We start from the raw sequence: 17,904 nt of genomic DNA, 5'->3' as shown, positions 1-17,904 counted from the left end.
GTGACTGGCCCAAAGTCACCCAGTGAATTTCCATGGCTGAGTGGGGACAAGATTCCGGATCTCCCGACTCCCAGTCCAACACTGCAGCCACTATGTCACACTGGCTCTCAAGGGCTTTGTACACTAGTACTAATACCATAAACCTGGCCCAGTTGTGAATATTTCTGGTTCCTATTTCTGGTCCCAATTAACCTACAAAGCCCTACATGGCTTGGGTCCAGGGTACCTGAAGGATCATCTCCTTCTGTAAATACTTGCTCAGACCCTAAGATCATCCTCAGAGGCCCTTCTCCAGAGGCCCCTATTGTCTTGAATGTGGTAAGGAGGGTGGCTACTAAAGAGAGAATTTTTTCAGTGGTGGAACTCTGGTTGTAGATTGCCCACCACAGAGAGGCTTGCCTGGAGGCCACAATGTGATCTTTTCACCAAGTCTTTTTAGCCCTTCAGTTGTAAAAATTGTGTCACTGCATTTCTAGACGTTTGCACTGCTACTGGCTCTTGATTCCTACTTTGTTTTTTTCCTGTTTTAAACTTACGCTTTTTATTTTATGTTTAACAATGTTATTATATTGTATGGTTTCACATTTCTTTTGTGAACCACCCAGAGAGCTTCAGCTAATGGGTGGTACTGCTTATGTAATGTAACCAACAAACAAACAAATAAATGAAAACCAGAAGAAGCCCAGAAACACTTTGTATGACTGTATGAAATTGTCAAGAATAAAGATTTTCTTGACTGTAGTCACGTGCTGGGAAACTGAGCATGACTTTGAACATCCTGAAATGTTTATCGGTAAAAAGTACATTAGAGCAATCATTTTTGGTAAGGAATGGCAGAAAATGCCATGCAGGGATCATAAGAGAGAGAAGTCTTGTTTGTTTGTTCTTTAAAAATCCCAGATGGCTTCAGATTTCCAGAAATGTAACACGATTTCATTTGTATATATTTATTTCCTTTATCAAATTATTTCTTACATATCTATACTGCCCAATAGGTGAAGGGCTCCTGGTTTTTCACAAAAAATTCGATACAGAAACATAATATAAAAACCTTTATTTTAAAATGAAAAAAGCAATTTAGGGTGCAATTCTGTTGAGATAGCCAGCAGCCCCCAAAGTTGATTAGATGGCCAGTTTTGGCTGTCTAGTTGTGACTTGGGGGAGGGGGAGGGAAGCAGGCTGTGTGGTGCATAGGAAACCACATAACGTGGCTCCCGTGGTCTCCTCTCCTCCCCGTTCCTGGAACCACCTCCTTTTCACCATCTCCATGTTCTGTTTCTGAGAAAGAGAAGTAGAGCCCAGAGAACCATACTGGCTACAAAGGGGGCAGGGAGTGGGTCGAGAGTGCAGGTTATGGAAACTGTTGTCAGAACCCTGGCTCCACACTCAGTTCCCAAAAACTGAAAAACCCTATAGCCCTCCAAACAGTGTCTAGTGGCCACAGGATTGCTCACCTACAAAACATCTAAAAAAGCATTTCACATTTTTAGAAATCATTTTGGAGAAGTAAAGGCAAAGTAACAATATAGGAACACCTAGTCGTTAATTTTTAATTCATCATTCAAAAGAAAATATGTTGTAATCTCATTTTTAATTCCCCCCCCCCAATTCTAAGGAATACAAACAAAAGTCGGGGGTCTGTGTGATTGTTATTATGTTGTTGCAGATATGAACTGTCAGCACTTAAAATATTATTTTAAGAATCCGATCCCATCTTTAGTTGTTTGTTGTTAGATGCTCCTTTGTATTCAGATCAGGCCTCAGTATAATAATGTAGCACTTAGGAAAAAAGATGCAGCCCAGCAACCCAGCACTGGAGGCCAAGATAGAGAAGACCTGCACGGCTACCATGTATTTCCCCTTGGTGCTCAGGTAGGTGGGCACAAAGGACACCCAAACACTGCAGAAGACCAGCATGCTGAAGGTGATCAGCTTGGCTTCATTGAAGGCCCCAGGCAGCTTCCTGGCTAGGAAAGCCACCGTGAAGCAGGTGGCAGACAGGAAGCCCATGTAGCCAAGGGCACTATAGAACATCATGACGGACCCTTCATTGCATTCCAGGATGATCTCTGCAGGCTGGGAGTGCATGTCAGAGTCAGGGAAGGGTGGTGAGGTCCCCAGCCAGATGGTGCAGGTGACAACTTGGATACTGGAACAGGAAATGACAATGGAGTTGGCCAAACTCTTCCCCAGCCATCTTCTCATCCTATTCCCTGGCTTTGTGGCCAGGAAGGCCAGCACCACAGTGATTGTTTTGGCCAACAGAGAAGAGATGGCAGTTGAGAAGATGACACTGAAGGCAGTTTGTCGGAAAAGGCAGGTCACTTTCCTTGGCTGGCCAATGAAGAGGAAGGAGGACATGAAAGAAAGCAGGAGAGAGATGAGGAGAATGTAGGAGAGGTCCCGGTTGTTGGCTTTGACTATGGGAGTTTTTAGATTTATAGTGAAGATTCCTAACACGAACCCTGTGGTTAAGGACAAGAACAGTGAAATGGTAGCCAGGGTGACCCCCAAATATTCTTCATAGGAGAGGAAGGTTATTTCCTTGGGGACACATTGATCTTGTTCCTTGTTTGGATGCTGACCTTCTGGACATCTGGTGCAATGGTCTGCATCTGAGGAGGGGGAGGGGGAGCAGGAGAAGGAGAAGGAGAAGGAGAAGGGTGATTTGATATCAACAATATCTATCTATATTTGTTTGTTTTCTAATTTGAAATGAAATGAAATAAATGGCATTTTAACTTGTCTGTAAAGAAGACCCTATGTGAAAAGTTTGCTCTTCAAGGGCTTCCTTTTCCTCAGGTACTCTTTACCTTCCTGAATGGAGATGGTCCCTTCTGCACATGGAGCACAAGCATAGCAGCAAATGGGCTTTCCTTCCAGAATCACCTTGACATATCCAGGGAAGCAGCTATTTGTACATCTTGAATGAGGCAAAGTCTACACAGAAAGATAAGGGACACTGAGGAAAAACTGTTAGTGCTGTATTTGGAAGCTCTGACAGTCATTAAAACCAAGAGGGATTGCAAAATGCTTCAGAAGGATTCGTCCGCAATGGAAGAATATGCTTTAAAATGGCGAATGCAGTTCAGTGTAAGCAAGTCTAAGCGGTTTCATACTGTGGCCAAAAATCCCACCTTCACTTATACAGGTTGATGGGGTCTGAGCTAGCAATTATTGACTAGAAATGGTATCTTAGGCATAATTAGCAAAAGAAATGATAATAGAACTGCCAAGAACATACCCTCCTTATACAAATCTAGTGTGTAGACACACATAGAATACTGTGTGCAGTTCTGGTCACCACACTTTGAAAAAAAGACATTGTAGAGCTGGGAAATTTGAAGAAAGGGGCAATTAAAATGATTGAGGGGAAATTTATTTTATTTATTTACAATATTTATACACCACTCCGCATCAAAAGATTTCGGAATGGTGAAAAGCAAAAATGAATGAATAAAACACAATGTTTAACAGTTACAACATTTTTAAAAAGACAGGTCACAAAAAGGCTGAATATAATAAACCACGGCTGGTCACTCAAGGAAGGCCTCCACAATAGCGATGTCTTCAGGAAGCACCGGAAGGAAGACAAGGTTGGTACCTGCCTGACCTCTAAAGGCAGGGAGTTGGACAAGAATGAGGCTACCATGCTGAAGGCTCTTTTCCAGGTGGACTCCAGCCGGGCTATGGATCCATGTAGAACCACAAGGGACATGCCCTCTGATGACTAGTTCCCCTCTACTCAGCACTGGCTAGGCTTCATCTGGAGTACTGTGTCCAGTTCTGGGCACCACACTTTAAGAAGGATGCATTGCAGACAAGCTGGAGAGGGTTCAGAGGAGGGCAACAAAGATGATCAAGGGACTGGAAACAAAGCCCTATGAGGAGAGACTGAAAGAACTGGGCATGTTTAGCCTTGAGAAGAGAAGACTGAGGGGAGATATGATAGTGCTCTTCAAGTACTTCAAAGGTTGTCACAGTGAGGAAGGCCAGCATCTCTTGTCGATCATCCCAGAGTGCAGGACATGGAAGAATGGGCTCAATTTACAGGAAACCAGATTCCAGCTGAACATCAGGAAAAACGTCCTGACTGTTAGAGCAATATGACAATGGAACTAATTACCTAGGGAGGTAGTGGGCTCTCCCACACTAGAGGCATTCAAGATGAGGCTGGACAGCCACCTGTCAGGGATGCTCTGACTTGGATTCCTGCACTGAGCAGGGGGTTGGACTCAATGGTCTTGTAGGCCCCTTCCAACTCTACTATTCTATGATTCTATGATTCTATGACCTCAGTGACCAGGCTGGTTGGTAAATAGGAAGGCTCTGTGTGAAGAAGCCCTTAGTATGTACTTCCGTAATGGAGCTGAAGTCAGCAGCACAATCTCGTGGCTGTAAAATTAAACATATAACTCTCCAAGAATTTATCAAGAGAAACAAAGACAAGTGGCCCATGTCAGCCTGTATGAGGAGCCAATCATGATTTCAAGAAGAAGCAGAAGCAGAAGCCCTGATAATCTGTGGGATAAAGGGTCTAGTGTGGTGAAGCTTAGAGAGTGAGATTGCAATGGGGCTGTCAAGGGCTCCTTGGAGGGCTCTCAGTCTAATTCAGTAGCCAAGTCCAGACACAGACAAAGGGATTCTTTTCAAAGCTTTATTCTTCTTTTACAACTTAACAGCTCTACAGGTAGCAACTAGATCTGAGCAGCAGCATCTCTATGCCCTACGTTAGAACAGTTGGTCCCCATTTGAAAAGCAATTACTGGCAGACCCCTGAATATAAGGACTAGGGAGAATCCCTCCCCTTTTCCCTTGGATCCTCTGGGTGCAACCGTTCTTTGAGCGCCAACCAGGCGCTATGCCTCCTTTCCGCGCTCTCCATTTGGCGCCGCTCTCTGCGTCTGCGCCGCGCATCCAACCAGTCTGCTATCGGTGCTGGGTCACTCCCTGGACTGCTATCTAAGCTAGGAATGCTGGTGGGAGGAATCTCCATCAGCTGTTGGCCCTGGGAAAGAGGGGCGTGCTCCTCTCCCAGGAGCAACTGCTCTTCCTCCAAATCAGAACTACTCTGGGATTCTATGGGCTCAGTGTCCACCCTGATAGGGGAAGAGGTTTGTGTGGGCAGAAGAAGATGGAGTGGGGCCAGGAAGCAATCTTCCCTTCCTGCCTGCCCTCCAAACACCAAGATTGGAAAAAGAAGGAGAATCTGGCACCTTAAATTTTTCCAGTTTTTTTTTTAATTAAAAATGAATGTTTGAAGGGACAAGGAGTAGAGAGCTATACAGACATCCTTTCAGTCTCCTGCAGGTGCACTGGTACCCATGGGTAACATGTTGGGCCCCCTGTCTTAATGGGTATAAAATTGGAAAACATGGGTTTCCTCACATAGTTATGCCACACAGTGGAATCATCATCAAGGTGGAACTCATGGTCCAGGGATGCCTGTCTCTCTAGACTCCCAATTTTCACTCTGACAACTGAGGCATTGGGCGGCACCACCCAGTTCAACAAAATATCAAAGTTGGCTGTCAGTTCACCGTCCCCATCCAGATACATTCCACCCATGGAAGTATTGGAAAACCTGAAGTTTCTCAGGAAAGGGTGAAGCTGGAAAGACAGAGAAGAGCAGAAACTAGGTTATCTCCGCACTGTCCACTCTGAGATCTAGTGTCTGTTGATTCCAGACCGGAGCACGTGCCCTCTAAAGCTATAATGGCTGTATCATTCTGGTTCCAGTATGCTAAAACAAAACAAAAACAAAACTACCAAGAAGAAACTGAGATCTACGCCTAAGTTCCTTCTTTCTGCTTTGGCACTGTGGGAAAGGCCAACATCCAAGCCATTCGACAATTTTGGAAGAAGTAAACATCCTCCCGCAGTTCACTTCCCTTTGGATGCAGTGATTTCAGGGGATTTCTGCTGATTTGGTAGGAGGTGTCTACAATCACAGGAAGGGGTTTTACAACTTAACACTTGCTCTTGCCTGGGACACCTCTTAGCAGATGCTTTCTGGTGGCCAAATGCCCCATCATGTAGTCTTGCACCCAGGGGATTTGGAGAAGGAACTAGGCAGAAGCTTCTGGGAGAATGTCTGGATGGCATCAGTGAGTTTTGCTCGCCACGTGACACTGAACCCCACAAAATTGAGGGGGCTGTTTGATCTCTGTTTTGCCTCCTCCCACCTACCCAAATTTGAGCTAAATCTTCTCAATTAGAAGATCAATTCAGTTTTGCACCCAAGGGAGAATTCTAGAAGTCGGTGACAGTGGTGTTGCCATGGCCAAACTGTGGGGTGAAGACCCTGGCCCCCATGGCCTGGGGAAACAAAAACAAAAAACCAACAGATCCTTTGAAGGTGGTGCCAGTGCCGGTCACACAATGGGGCCTCTTCTTCTTATCCCAACCCTGTTGAAAAAAGGAAAAGCGGCTGCAGAAAATTCTTTTCCCTTTGGAAAGAATTTTTACTTTGAGTATTCTGAATCAATCCTATGCTGCCTTTGGGGGAACACATCAGATAAGGGCACAGGACTAATGTAAAGACTGCCCCTTTGCAAGTGTTGTACTTTCACTGCCCAGTTATTTATTTATTTATTTATTTATTTATTTATTTATTTATTTATTTCTAACATTTATATACTGCTCCATATCCAGAACAGATCTCAGAGTGGTGAACACAAAAGAGTGTTGTGGATGAGTGCAGTCTTAGTGCAGACTGACATGGCGTTAAATAGTACCATGAGACAGGAGGGCACAGTCGATGAGCTACCAGGTACATGAGAGCTACAAGAGGGGTGTAGAAGGGGAACAGTGTATAAACATTTGTGACCCATTCTACTGTCCATGCCCCCACAGAGAGGCTCCCGCTACTTCCTTCCTTCCCCCCCTCTCTCTGTCTTTAATTGAATAAACTTGATGAATAGGATTATTGGGGTGGATTGATTCGCTACTTACACCATCAAGGGTTAATTCCTCACCCACGATGCCTAGATCATTTTGGCTATGCTTACTGAGTGCGAGCTGAGGCACTAAGGAAGGGAAGGAAGGATGGGCCTAAATACTGGCCATCGGAAAGTCTCCCTTTTGGAGGGAACTGCACAAGGACCCTCAGGAACTGGAAGATTTCCCCAGACCACTACATCTGCAATCTTCTCAGAGTCTGGTTCCACAAATAATTTTTCCATAATTGAGAAATTTTGTATTGTTCAGTAGAGAGATCTGTGATGGAAAAGGGAATACCTGCCATGGCTGTAGCCTTGGGACATCCAACCTTTCTCCGCCAACCATCATCCTATGCTTGGATCTGGAAGAGAAGGCCGCATGTAAAGCTTGTGCCACCATCTGGACAGTGTTATAAACATTATAGTTGTCTTGAGACAGACTTAGTTCGAGTACATCCAGGGGCATTTTCTCTTTCTGTTCACATCCACTCCTCCCTTTCACTGACAATTTGCATTTTGAATAGAAACAGTGAAATGCTTTTTTCAAGTAAGAATTGATGTAACTTAGTTCCACATTGACCCTTTTTGGCCTGTTCTTTGTCTGGATCGAGAAGGAAAAGAACCAGTGGTTGTGCTGGAAATGTGACAACCTGTCCGACACTGTTGAGATGATGTCCCACAAAGCTGTTGTGATCCAGACTCTCCCTTCGGTGGGTTTTACCCATGTTTCAAGTATTTGTTTTAGATGGAATATTCCATCATAGAAAGAGCGAGTCTCCGCATAGTAAACAAAGACCTTGACCTGTATCCATGTGAGAATAGATACAAGGGGAACTTGCAATCCATGCGCATTCATTTCAGGGATTCTTTCTGAGATACCAACACAAACACCTTGTTGGGTGAGCACCGGTGTCAGCGTCCGCATGAACCTTTCTCCATTGTTATTGTCTGGAGCAAAGAGACCGATCCAAGTCCATCTGAAATGCAGGAGGAGTTTGACAATCCCCAGATATTGGTCTTTGTCTTTGGGGACAAACCGGTAGAAAAAAGGGAATTGCGTTTTATCCTTAAGGTCATGGGTGACAAAACCATAACTGACCTAGTAAGGAATAAAGAGATTACTGTTGTTGTTTTTCATGTGAAGAGGGGTTTGGAAACAAAGCCCATCTGTTGCAAAGACAGAAGGAACATGAAGTGGGTTCTGTGTTCACAACCACAGCATCGCTAGCACAACGTACGACTTCTGCAAAGGGGCTACAATTCATCTGGGACCACAAGGCCTGTTTGGTCCAGCTTCCTCTTTCCCAGTGGCTAATCAGCTTCTTAGGGGAAGACCACAAGTAGAAGTCTGAAGCAGGAAGGAGGGGTACCCTCAATAAGAACCACCAAATGCATCAATGGACCCATAATTGTAGCAAAAAGCAGATGAAACTCAGGATGAGAATCTGTTTTATATACTGAAAACGTAGGTACATGTACACCAAACTAAACTTGCTGTGGCAAGTGAAAGTGCAAGGTCTTAAACTGACATGGCACCATGTGTGTCTTGAAAGTACAGCCAGGGGTGGTAACACCCAATGCAATTAAATGCAAGAAACTCTACGTAAGAACAGATAGATAGAACAGAGACATAACAATGCTGCGAACACCAAGTCTCAAATGATAAGATGACATTAGCTATCTTCAAGAATAAGAACATAAGAACGTAAGAAGGTCTGATCATGCTGGATCAGCATGGTCTGATCATGCTGGATCAGACCAAAGGAACATCTAGTCCAGCATTCAGTTCACACAGTGGCCAGCTAGCTATCGACAGGAAACCCACAAGCCGGACATGGGTGCAACAACACCCTTCCATGTTTTCCCATTAACTGTCATACATAGACATACTGCCTCTGATACTAGAGGTAGCATAGAGCCATCAGGACTAACATAATATCTATAAACTACAGTATAGATACAACCATAGTATCTATGAACTAATAAAGGCTTGAATAATTTTATATCTATATCTTGTAAAGATGCTCAAAGGTCATATAAAGCTTGAAGCAGTAGCATTTCCCCAGAAAGCTGAAGCCTTTTAAAGCAATGTGAAGTTATACTGCGTTCCCTCTATGCCTACCTGTGGGATTTTGTAGATGCTCAACATGGTTGAAATCTGGATGGAGGTTTCAGAATCAGCACCTTCTACAACAGCCAACGGGTCATTCTGTCTTCCACAACCATAGTTTGGAATATTCTTATGTCCGGTAGACAGCAGATCTAGCATGGCATCATATGTGATCCTTGCATTGTAATAGTTCTCATAGATGTTGTAGCCCAGGGTGGTGTTGGGTAAGAAGATGGGATTTTGGTTGATCTCATGAGTGGCATACAGGAAAGCCAGGTTTTCCAAATACAGGATGTCTGCTATTCTGCAGCAAAAAATATATATCACATTGCCATTCTAGATTGAATAAAACTTATCAGATTCCTTATTCTGTAACTTGAAGGCCATATTCAGACAATATAATTGTCTGAAGTGCTGCTGTGCTCATGCCCTGCTTGTGGGTTCCTGGTCGATAGTTGGTTGGCCATTGTGTGAACAGAATGCTAGACTAGATGGACCTTTGGTCTGATCCAGCAGGGCTCTTCTTATGTTCCTATAATGTTGTATTATGTTGTGATGTTTTCCTATGTTGTCACACTCTCTGTCTCTGACATTGGAAGGTGGGATCTGAACAGTGCGATGGACCCTGGGAGTCTCTCCCAGGGATCATAGGATTGCTCTCTCCATGTACAGGCAGGACAGTGAAAGAGGAGGAGGCAGTCCTTGAGATACCCAAGTCCCACAGGGAGGGTCTTGAAGATAAGCACCAGCACTTCGATTTAAGCCTAGGAATGGAATGGCAACCAGACTAGCTCTTTATGGGCAAGCTATGTTCCTTAAACCCAGGCCCAGTTGGTAGTCTAGCAGCATTGGAGGCCCGTCTTGGGGTAACCTTAAGAGGTTAGGCAAGAAGTGACCACAGACGGGACATTTTGTTTGTGTTTCCCTGTATCAGGAATTCTTTTTCCAGAGAGACTTGCCTGGTAGCATGTTTCAGATCTCTTTGGCTTATGGCAAAGACCTTTTCATTTGCCCTAGTCTTTCAGCATGTCATTTTGCTGATTTTGATTGCTGGTTTTCCATACCGCCACATGTTTTTACTGATCATTGACTGTTTCTGCTGTTCAGTTATTTTGGGTTTCATTTTTCTATGCCCAGTTTTTACACTGTATAATATTACAATATTGTTTGCTGCTCTGGGAGCTTTTTAGCTGAAGACTGGCATACAGATTCTGAAACAAAAACATAGTGCTACAAAACAAGGAATAACTATTGTGGACATGAGCCAGGAAGGAGTTTCTGACAGCAGCAGAAACCTTTTTATTCCCAGATCAGATTGCAAGCTCATGCTGAAAAGATGGATCCAAGAAGCCCTGGCCGATTACATCCCAAACAGTATGGATGACACGAATATGTGTAGGTGGCTCAGGTGAAATATTTGCTGATGGGAGGAACAGCTACAGCTTTAGGAGTGAGGTCATTTATTTGGCCCATCAAATACGAGCACACCTGAATTTTTCTTTCACTCTTTCTTGAAGTTGGTGGTACTGGCTGGAGTTGAATGTTGGCATAACACTTTTGTGTGGTGGGTTGTGACTGGAGAAAGTCAGTCACACTTTAGGCTGGGTCCTCATGTTGTGATGTTCATACATCCCAGCCTGATTTGGAAAGAGCCACTGCTCTGTCCTCAGGGCGTTTTTCTGGAAAAGGCCTACAGCTCCCAGCATGCACTTTTCGCTGTCTAACCGTGCCTAGGATCACGCGCTAAGGGGAGGGAGGGTCAGACAGTCATGACTCTGCATGTCATAACAAAATAAGAACATAAGAAAAGCCATGCTGGATCAGACCAAGGGACCATCTAGTCCAGCATTCTGTTCGCACAGTGTCCAATCATCTGCCCATGGGAAACACATATGGCTGTGAGAGCTGGACTATAAGGAAGGCTGAGCGCCGAAGAATTGATGCTTTCGAACTGTGGTGCTGGAGAAGACTCTTACGAGTGCCCTGGACTGCAAGGAGGTCAAATCAGTCCATCCTAAAGGAAATCAACCCTGAGTGCTCCTTGGAAGGACAGATAATGAAGCTGAAGCTCCAATATTTTGGCCACCTCATGCGAAGAGAAAACTCCCTGGAAAAGACCCTGATGCTGGGAAAGACTGAAGGCGAAAGGAGAAGGGGACGGCAGAGGATGAGATGGCTAGATAGCATCACGGATGCAATGAATATGAACTTGAGCACGCTCCGGGAGAGAGCGCAGGACAGGAAGGCCTGGCGTGCTATGGTCCATGGGGTCACGAAGAGTCGGACACGACTGAACGACTGAACAACAAAGGGCATGTGTGCAACAGCACCTTCCTGCCCATGTTCCCCAGCAACTGGTGTACATAGGTATGCAGCCTCTGATACTGAAAGCAGCATGTAGGCATCAAGACTAGTAGCCATTGATAGCCTTATCCTCCACAAATTGTTCTAATCCCCTTGGAAAGCCATCTGTGCTGTTGGATGCAAAGTCCTCAGTTGGACACTGCACATTACCAAGAGTTACTACCTTATTCTTTCCTGAATATCCCACCAATCAGCTTCACTGGATGAGTCCTTTAGATACTAGCATTATGAGAGAGCAAGGAAGACGTCTTCCTATCGAATACCACAACACCATGCATAATTTTGTACACATCTACCATGCCTCCCCTGACTCACCTTTTTAATAAGCTAAACTGTCCCAGATGTTGTAAACTTTCCTCACAGAGGACTTGCTGTAGTCCCTTGATCATTTTAGTCGCCCTTCTCCGCACTTTTCCAAACTCTGTCATATCCTTTTTTAGGTGTGGTGATCAGAACTGTACACATTAATCCAAGTGTGGTAACACCGTAGATTTTTACAAGGGGAGTATAAATTTTGGCAGTTTTATTGCCAATTCATTTTCTGATTACGCCTAACATGGAATTTCCCTTTTTCAAAGCAGTCACATGCTATGTCAACATTTTCATCGAGCTGTCCACCACAACCCCAAGATCTTTTTCTTGGCCAGTCACTACTAGCTCAGATCCCATCAGTGTATACATGAAGTCAGAACTTTTTGTCCCACATGCACTACTTTCCGCTTGCTTAAAATGAACCACTTTTCCTATTTTGATGCACATTCTCCCAGTTTGGAGATATCTTTTTGGAGCACTTCACAATCCCTTTTGGTTTTAAGTGCCCCATTTCAGCATGCCTAAAAAAAAATCAGATCTTGGTGGAGGAGCATAAAAGACAGCACTGCATCATTACTTACATTTCAATGAAGATAGAAGGAGGATGGGAAAAGGAGGTTGGTTGAAATATAGCATGTAGCATAGGTAAGATCCCACCAATGAGGTGGTCTTCTGGGCTGTAAAAATTGTAAGAATTATATTGGTCCCTGATTAAATCCAATGGACATTTTGACTTCAGCTTCCCCCAGGCTGCACAGGGGAGCAGCAGAAATAGCAGCAGTACGAGAAGTATCGTCCTGGGCATGCTTGCTGCAGTCACCACCCTTGTGGCTGTTCACTTAGAAGAAGTCAAATCCCTCTTGATAGACCGAGGCTGGAGTCAGTGACTTTGCTGATACAGATGGAGTCCAGCTAGAGTTTCTAATCCAAAGGGGTGATATTAAACCTCACTTCAGCAGCAGCCCTGCCTACCCTAACCACAGCCCAACATCTCTGTGGTGCACAAAGTATTTATGCATCAATAATTTCATGCCCAGTGCAAGGAATTGCCTCCTGTTGCACCTGATCCTGATGTTTACGTTATTGGTCTCAAAAGCAATCACCAGGGGAAATCCCTGGTGCATTGACAAGAAGCAGGTGAGTTGATCACCAGGATTTTAATAATTATAAAGGGAAGAATGACCTCTGGCACATCCTAAAATCTCTTTGCGGATTCATGCAGAGGTGAGCAGCTGGAGAAAAACATGTTTCTAAGAACTTACCAATAAGCCATACACTCTTCTATAGGTGAAACAGGGGGCAGATCAGCAATGCTGTATTGATCTTTAGTGAAGAAACAACTCTTAAAACTTTGCCAGCTTGGAAAGTTTCTCTGAAAGCCAGGAGATACATTTTAAAAAATCAAAATAACAATGAATGAATGAATGAATGAATGAATGAATGAATTACACTTTACATATTTTTTTTTCCAGAGAGTTGAAGTTACCTTGAGAGAGGTCCCACATCCCTTCCCATTTATCACCTTTCTATGCTGCCCAATCACTGAAGCTTTTGGGGCAATACACAATATCTGAACCATAAAATTCAACGTAGGTTACAATATAAAAGTTTAAAAGTACAGTATAAAATCAAAGCAAAAAACAAAATGAATCCTAGCAGCAATGCAAAGATTTACAATACTGTGAGGGATATAAAACAATAGAAACTGAAAGACTAACATGCCTGGGAAAATAAGAAGGTCTTCACCTGGTGCCAGGTGAGCCTCTCTGGGAAGCTCATTCCATGACAGGGGTGCCACAACAGAAAAGGCCCTCTTCTTAGTAGCCATCCACCTCGCTTCCTTTGGTGGAGGCTCCTGGAGAAGCACAGCTGAGATGTTCTTCTTGATGTTCTTGCTGTACAAATCATGGCCTCCACTCTTGCCCATGCTGTTCTGCCATGTGCTTGTGTGTGTACTCAATAATTTGGTCTATTCTTGAACAGGTTTTTGTTGGAAGCCCAGCCATAGTAATTGCCATGAGTGCTCTGAGTTTAACTTCCCCAAATGTTAGGGCCTCCCTTTTTGCCACCGTGACTGTGCACAAGATGTAGCTTCAGAGCACCCCTTGCTGTGACAGAGAAGCTTTCATGAGCCAGTTTTCTCCCCACTCTTGCAACTTGGCTTTCCCAAGCCTCTTTCTCTGCATTTTTTCAGTCTTCTAGTAGTGTCAGGGTCCCAATTTGCTGAGTCTCTGATCCCCTCAGAAACATAGTGTAGCTCTTTCCAACCTTCTGTTTAAGCCGGTCCACACGTCAAAGACCTTTTGCTGAGAGCAACATCTTAATTGCACAGAATTCTTTCCTGCCTGAACTTTTCATGAATTCTTGTTTGCCTTGAATCTTGTCTCATTAAAGACTCTGAGTGAAAGCTATCTGTCTGTCTGTCTGTCTGTCTGTCTGTCTACCTACCTACCTACCTACCTTCTATCTTGTCTTGAACGCTGGCTTTCTCTGTATTGATACTAGCCTTGGAACTTCCTCTTAAACAAAGGAACACACCGATAGCATCTTCCTAGGCTATTTGATTAACAGGCCTATAAACATTGAAAGCTTTGCTGCAAGCTCTGGAAAGCTGTTCTGTGAAACCTGAACTCTTGCAATAACAAGTTTCACTGTATCTTGTCTTCTGTGATGGGTTGCCAGTGTGTGTTAGAAAGTCGGGCCTGCCACTTATGTCAGTGGCCTAGACTTCCATGCAGAGCGGTCCTTGGTTTAGACTCCAAACAGAACTGTAAACTAATTTCCCCCACAATTCAGTCTTGGTGCATGGACTTTTACAAAATCCAGGTTACCCTTTGTCCTGCGTGCTCATTTTGTGATGATATCGTTGTACTCTATGAAGTAGTTACCTCCATTTTGGAGTTCATAGAAATGCTGATTGACAAAGTAGCTAATTCCCAAAACATAATGATTGTGTTCATTTTAATACTTTTGTGGATAAGACCCCCTCCCCTCATTTTCAAAGGCACGGTTGCCAATTTGAGATTGCTTAACGAATGTGTGACTTGGAATGTACACAAGTAAATGTGTCTAGAGAGCACATTTGGCAACAGTGTAGAATAGGGGTGCAAAAGGTATGGACCACCAGCCCTCTCCCCAGATTTGCTGCCTGAAAAGTAGAGATTGGAGTTAAAGGAACTCTTTCCCTTCCTATTACTAGCACCAGTCCTATCTGGGGCGGGGGAGAGCTTCTCTGGGGGAATCGGTGGTGTGTGTATGTGAGGGAGTGTGAATGTGTGGATGAATGAATGTGGGTCCGTGGATTTTTGTGTGTGAGCACACACGTGCGGACCCTGACACACAGGCACACACTTGATGTAGCCCTCAGGGATGAAAATGTTCTGCCTCCTGATATACAGCTTTAACAGCCATTTCGAACAGGGGAGGGGGACTTGTGGCTCTCCAGATGTTCTTGGACTATAAAGCCCATAATCTCATGAAGTATCAGGCTGATGGGGGCTGTAGTATAACAGCATCTGGCCTTACCCATCGCTCTTTTAGAATCTTAGACAATGAAGCACTGCTCTTACAGATTTTCTAGCCATCATTTGAGGATGTATTTGTTGGGGCAGAACTTTCCCCTGATTTTCCTAGTATTACCGTTGTTGTGGTTCTTAACTGTCAACATTTAAAAGCCTATTTTAAAAATCAGATGCCATGTTCTGTTTTTGCTCTTAGATGCTCCTTTGTATTCTGATAATGCCTCAGCAAAATAATGTAGCCTTCCTTGCATGACCAGCTGTGGTTTGTTAAACTCCGCTTTATTGGGGTTTGTCTTAAAAAAAAAAAAAATGTTTTAACTCTTTTAACCATTGTTGTATTCTTTTATCATGTTGTTCACTGCTCTGAAATCTTCTGATGAGGAGCGGTATAGACATATTGCAAATAAATAAATAAATAAATAAATAAATAAATAAAGTAAGTCTGGAGTCACCTTTCCAAACACATATTTAAGCCAGTCCTCTGGCCAAAGAGCCTTTCCTAAGAGCAATGTCTTAATGGCCCAGAATACTTTCTCATCTGGATGTTTTTTGAATTCTTGTCTGCCTTAAATCCTGTTCCTTTAAAGACTCTGACTAGATTTCTATTTCTATCTGTCTATCATCTATCTATCTAAATACACACACACACACACACACACACACACAGATATTGCCAGACTTGAACACTGACTCTCTCTGTGTGGCTTTTAGCCTGGGGACTTCCTTTGAAACAAAGCAATGTGCCAATAGCCTCTGATTTACTGGGATCAATAAACTCTGTAAGCTTTGTCGTGAGCTTTGGAAAGCGATCTGCATAACCTGAACTGTTGCAATAAAACTTTTTGCTGTATTTTGTGTTCTGTGATGGGATGCCAGTGTGTGTCAGAAAGTCGAGCCTGCCACTGATGTCCATGGCCCAGGCTTCCATGTGCAATAGCCCTTGGTTTAGATTCTGAGCAGACATTTGAGATAATTGAACTGCTCTTACAGATCATCTAAGCCAGCACTGGAGGACCTGTTCATTGAGGCGGAACTTTCCCTTGATTTCCCTAGTATTACTGCTGTTGTGGGTATTAATTCTCAAAACTTAAAAGCATCTGTTAAGAATCAGATTCCAGGTTTAGCTTCTTGTTGTTGTTATATGCTTCTTTGTATTGCTAATTTGAGAATTAATTCATTTGGGAATTAAATAGCTTGGGAATTGCACTTGGGAATAAAGATACAGCCCATGAATGCTGCACAGGATAGAGAAGTCCTGAACGGTCACCATGTATTTCACCCTGGTGCTCAGGTAAGTGAGCATAAAGGACACCCCAAAACTGCAGAAGACCAGCATGCTGAAGGTGATCAGTTTGGCTTCATTGAAGGCCCCAGGCAGCTTCCTGGCTAGGAATGCCACTGTACAGAACATGGTGACAGACCCTTTGTGGCTTTGCAATAGGACCTGTCCAGGCTAGGAGCACAGATTCTGGGAATGGTGAAGAAATTCCCAGCCACATAGTATAGATGATAACTTGGAAACTGGAACAAGAAATGACAATGGAGGTGGCCACAATCTTCCCCAGCCATCTCCTCATCTTGTTCCCTGCATTGTGGCCAGGAAGGCCAGGACCACAGTGACTGTTCTTGGTGAAAGAGCAGTTGTTGTTGTTGTTGTTCAGTTGTTCAGTCGTGTCCGACTCTTCGTGACCCCATGGACCATAGCAAGCCAGGCCTTCCTGTCCTGCGCTCTCTCCCGGAGCGTGCTCATGTTCATATTCATTGCATCCGTGATGCTATCTAGCCATCTCATCCTCTGCCGTCCCCTTCTCCTTTTGCCTTCAGTCTTTCCCAGCATCAGGGTCTTTTCCAGGGAGTTTTCTCTTCGCATGAGGTGGCCAAAATATTGGAGCTTCAGCTTCATTATCTGTCCTTCCAAGGAGCACTCAGGGTTGATTTCCTTTAGGATGGACTGATTTGACCTCCTTGCAGTCCAGGGCACTCGTAAGAGTCTTCTCCAGCACCACAGTTCGAAAGCATCAATTCTTCGGCGCTCAGCCTTCCTTATAGTCCAGCTCTCACAGCCATACATTACTACTGGGAAAACCATAGCTTTGATTAGACGGACCTTTGTCGGCAAGGTGATGTCTCTGCTTCTTACTATGCTGTCTAGGTTGGCCATAGCTTTCCTCCCCAGGAGCAGGCGTCTTTTAATTTCATGGCTACAGTCACCGTCTGCGGTGATCTTGGAGCCCAAGAAAGTAAAATCTGTCACTGCTTCCATTTCTTCCCCTTCTATATGCCAGGAAGTGATGGGGCCAGATGACATGATCTTAGTTTTTTTAATGTTGAGTTTCAAACCAGCTTTTGCACTCTCCTCTTTCACCCTCAACAAGAGGCTCTTGAGATCCTCTTCGCTTTCTGCCATTAGGGTGGTATCGTCTGCATATCGGAGGTTGTTGATCATTCTCCCAGCAATCTTAATTCCGACCTTTGATTCATCCAACCCGGCATTTCTCATGATGTACTCTGCATATAAGTTAAATAAGCAGGGTGACAATATGCAGCCTTGTCGTACTCCTTTCCCAATTTTGAACCAATCGGTTGTTCCATGTCTGGTTCTTACTGTTGCTTCTTGACCCTCGTACAGGTTTCTCAGGAGACAGGTAAGGTGGTC

The 17,904-nt window shown here is 44.1% G+C and overlaps 2 protein-coding genes across 2 annotated transcripts in view; both read right to left on the bottom strand.

The window, feature by feature from the left end:
• Positions 1-5,568, bottom strand: part of LOC146356586 (vomeronasal type-2 receptor 26-like) — a 29,948-nt gene extending 24,380 nt beyond the window's left edge. Inside the window, exons 1-4 of the mRNA XM_084830201.1 lie at positions 5,323-5,568; positions 2,586-2,615; positions 1,981-2,076; positions 1,208-1,278 (exon numbers count right to left, since the gene is read on the bottom strand). Of these exons, the coding sequence (XP_084686327.1) occupies positions 1,208-1,278; positions 1,981-2,076; positions 2,586-2,615; positions 5,323-5,568 (443 nt within the window). The remainder of the gene's footprint in view (positions 1-1,207; positions 1,279-1,980; positions 2,077-2,585; positions 2,616-5,322) is intronic.
• A 684-nt stretch (positions 5,569-6,252) lies between these two features.
• Positions 6,253-13,654, bottom strand: LOC146356585 (vomeronasal type-2 receptor 26-like). Its single transcript, XM_084830200.1, has 4 exons — positions 13,560-13,654; positions 9,064-9,355; positions 7,663-8,040; positions 6,253-6,318 (listed from the first exon to the last, which is right to left on the bottom strand). The coding sequence occupies exons 1-4, from the start codon at positions 13,652-13,654 to the stop codon at positions 6,253-6,255; spliced, it is 831 nt and encodes a 276-aa protein (XP_084686326.1).
• Positions 13,655-17,904: the final 4,250 nt, after the last annotated feature.

The sequence above is a fragment of the Heloderma suspectum genome, chromosome 2 (genome assembly GCF_057233095.1).
Source record: "Heloderma suspectum isolate Gila_16-S chromosome 2, 16-S_ref, whole genome shotgun sequence".
Classification (NCBI taxonomy): domain Eukaryota; kingdom Metazoa; phylum Chordata; class Lepidosauria; order Squamata; family Helodermatidae; genus Heloderma; species Heloderma suspectum.
The sequence above is the reverse complement of the archived record's forward strand: the minus strand, read 5'-3'. Positions and strand labels throughout refer to the sequence as shown.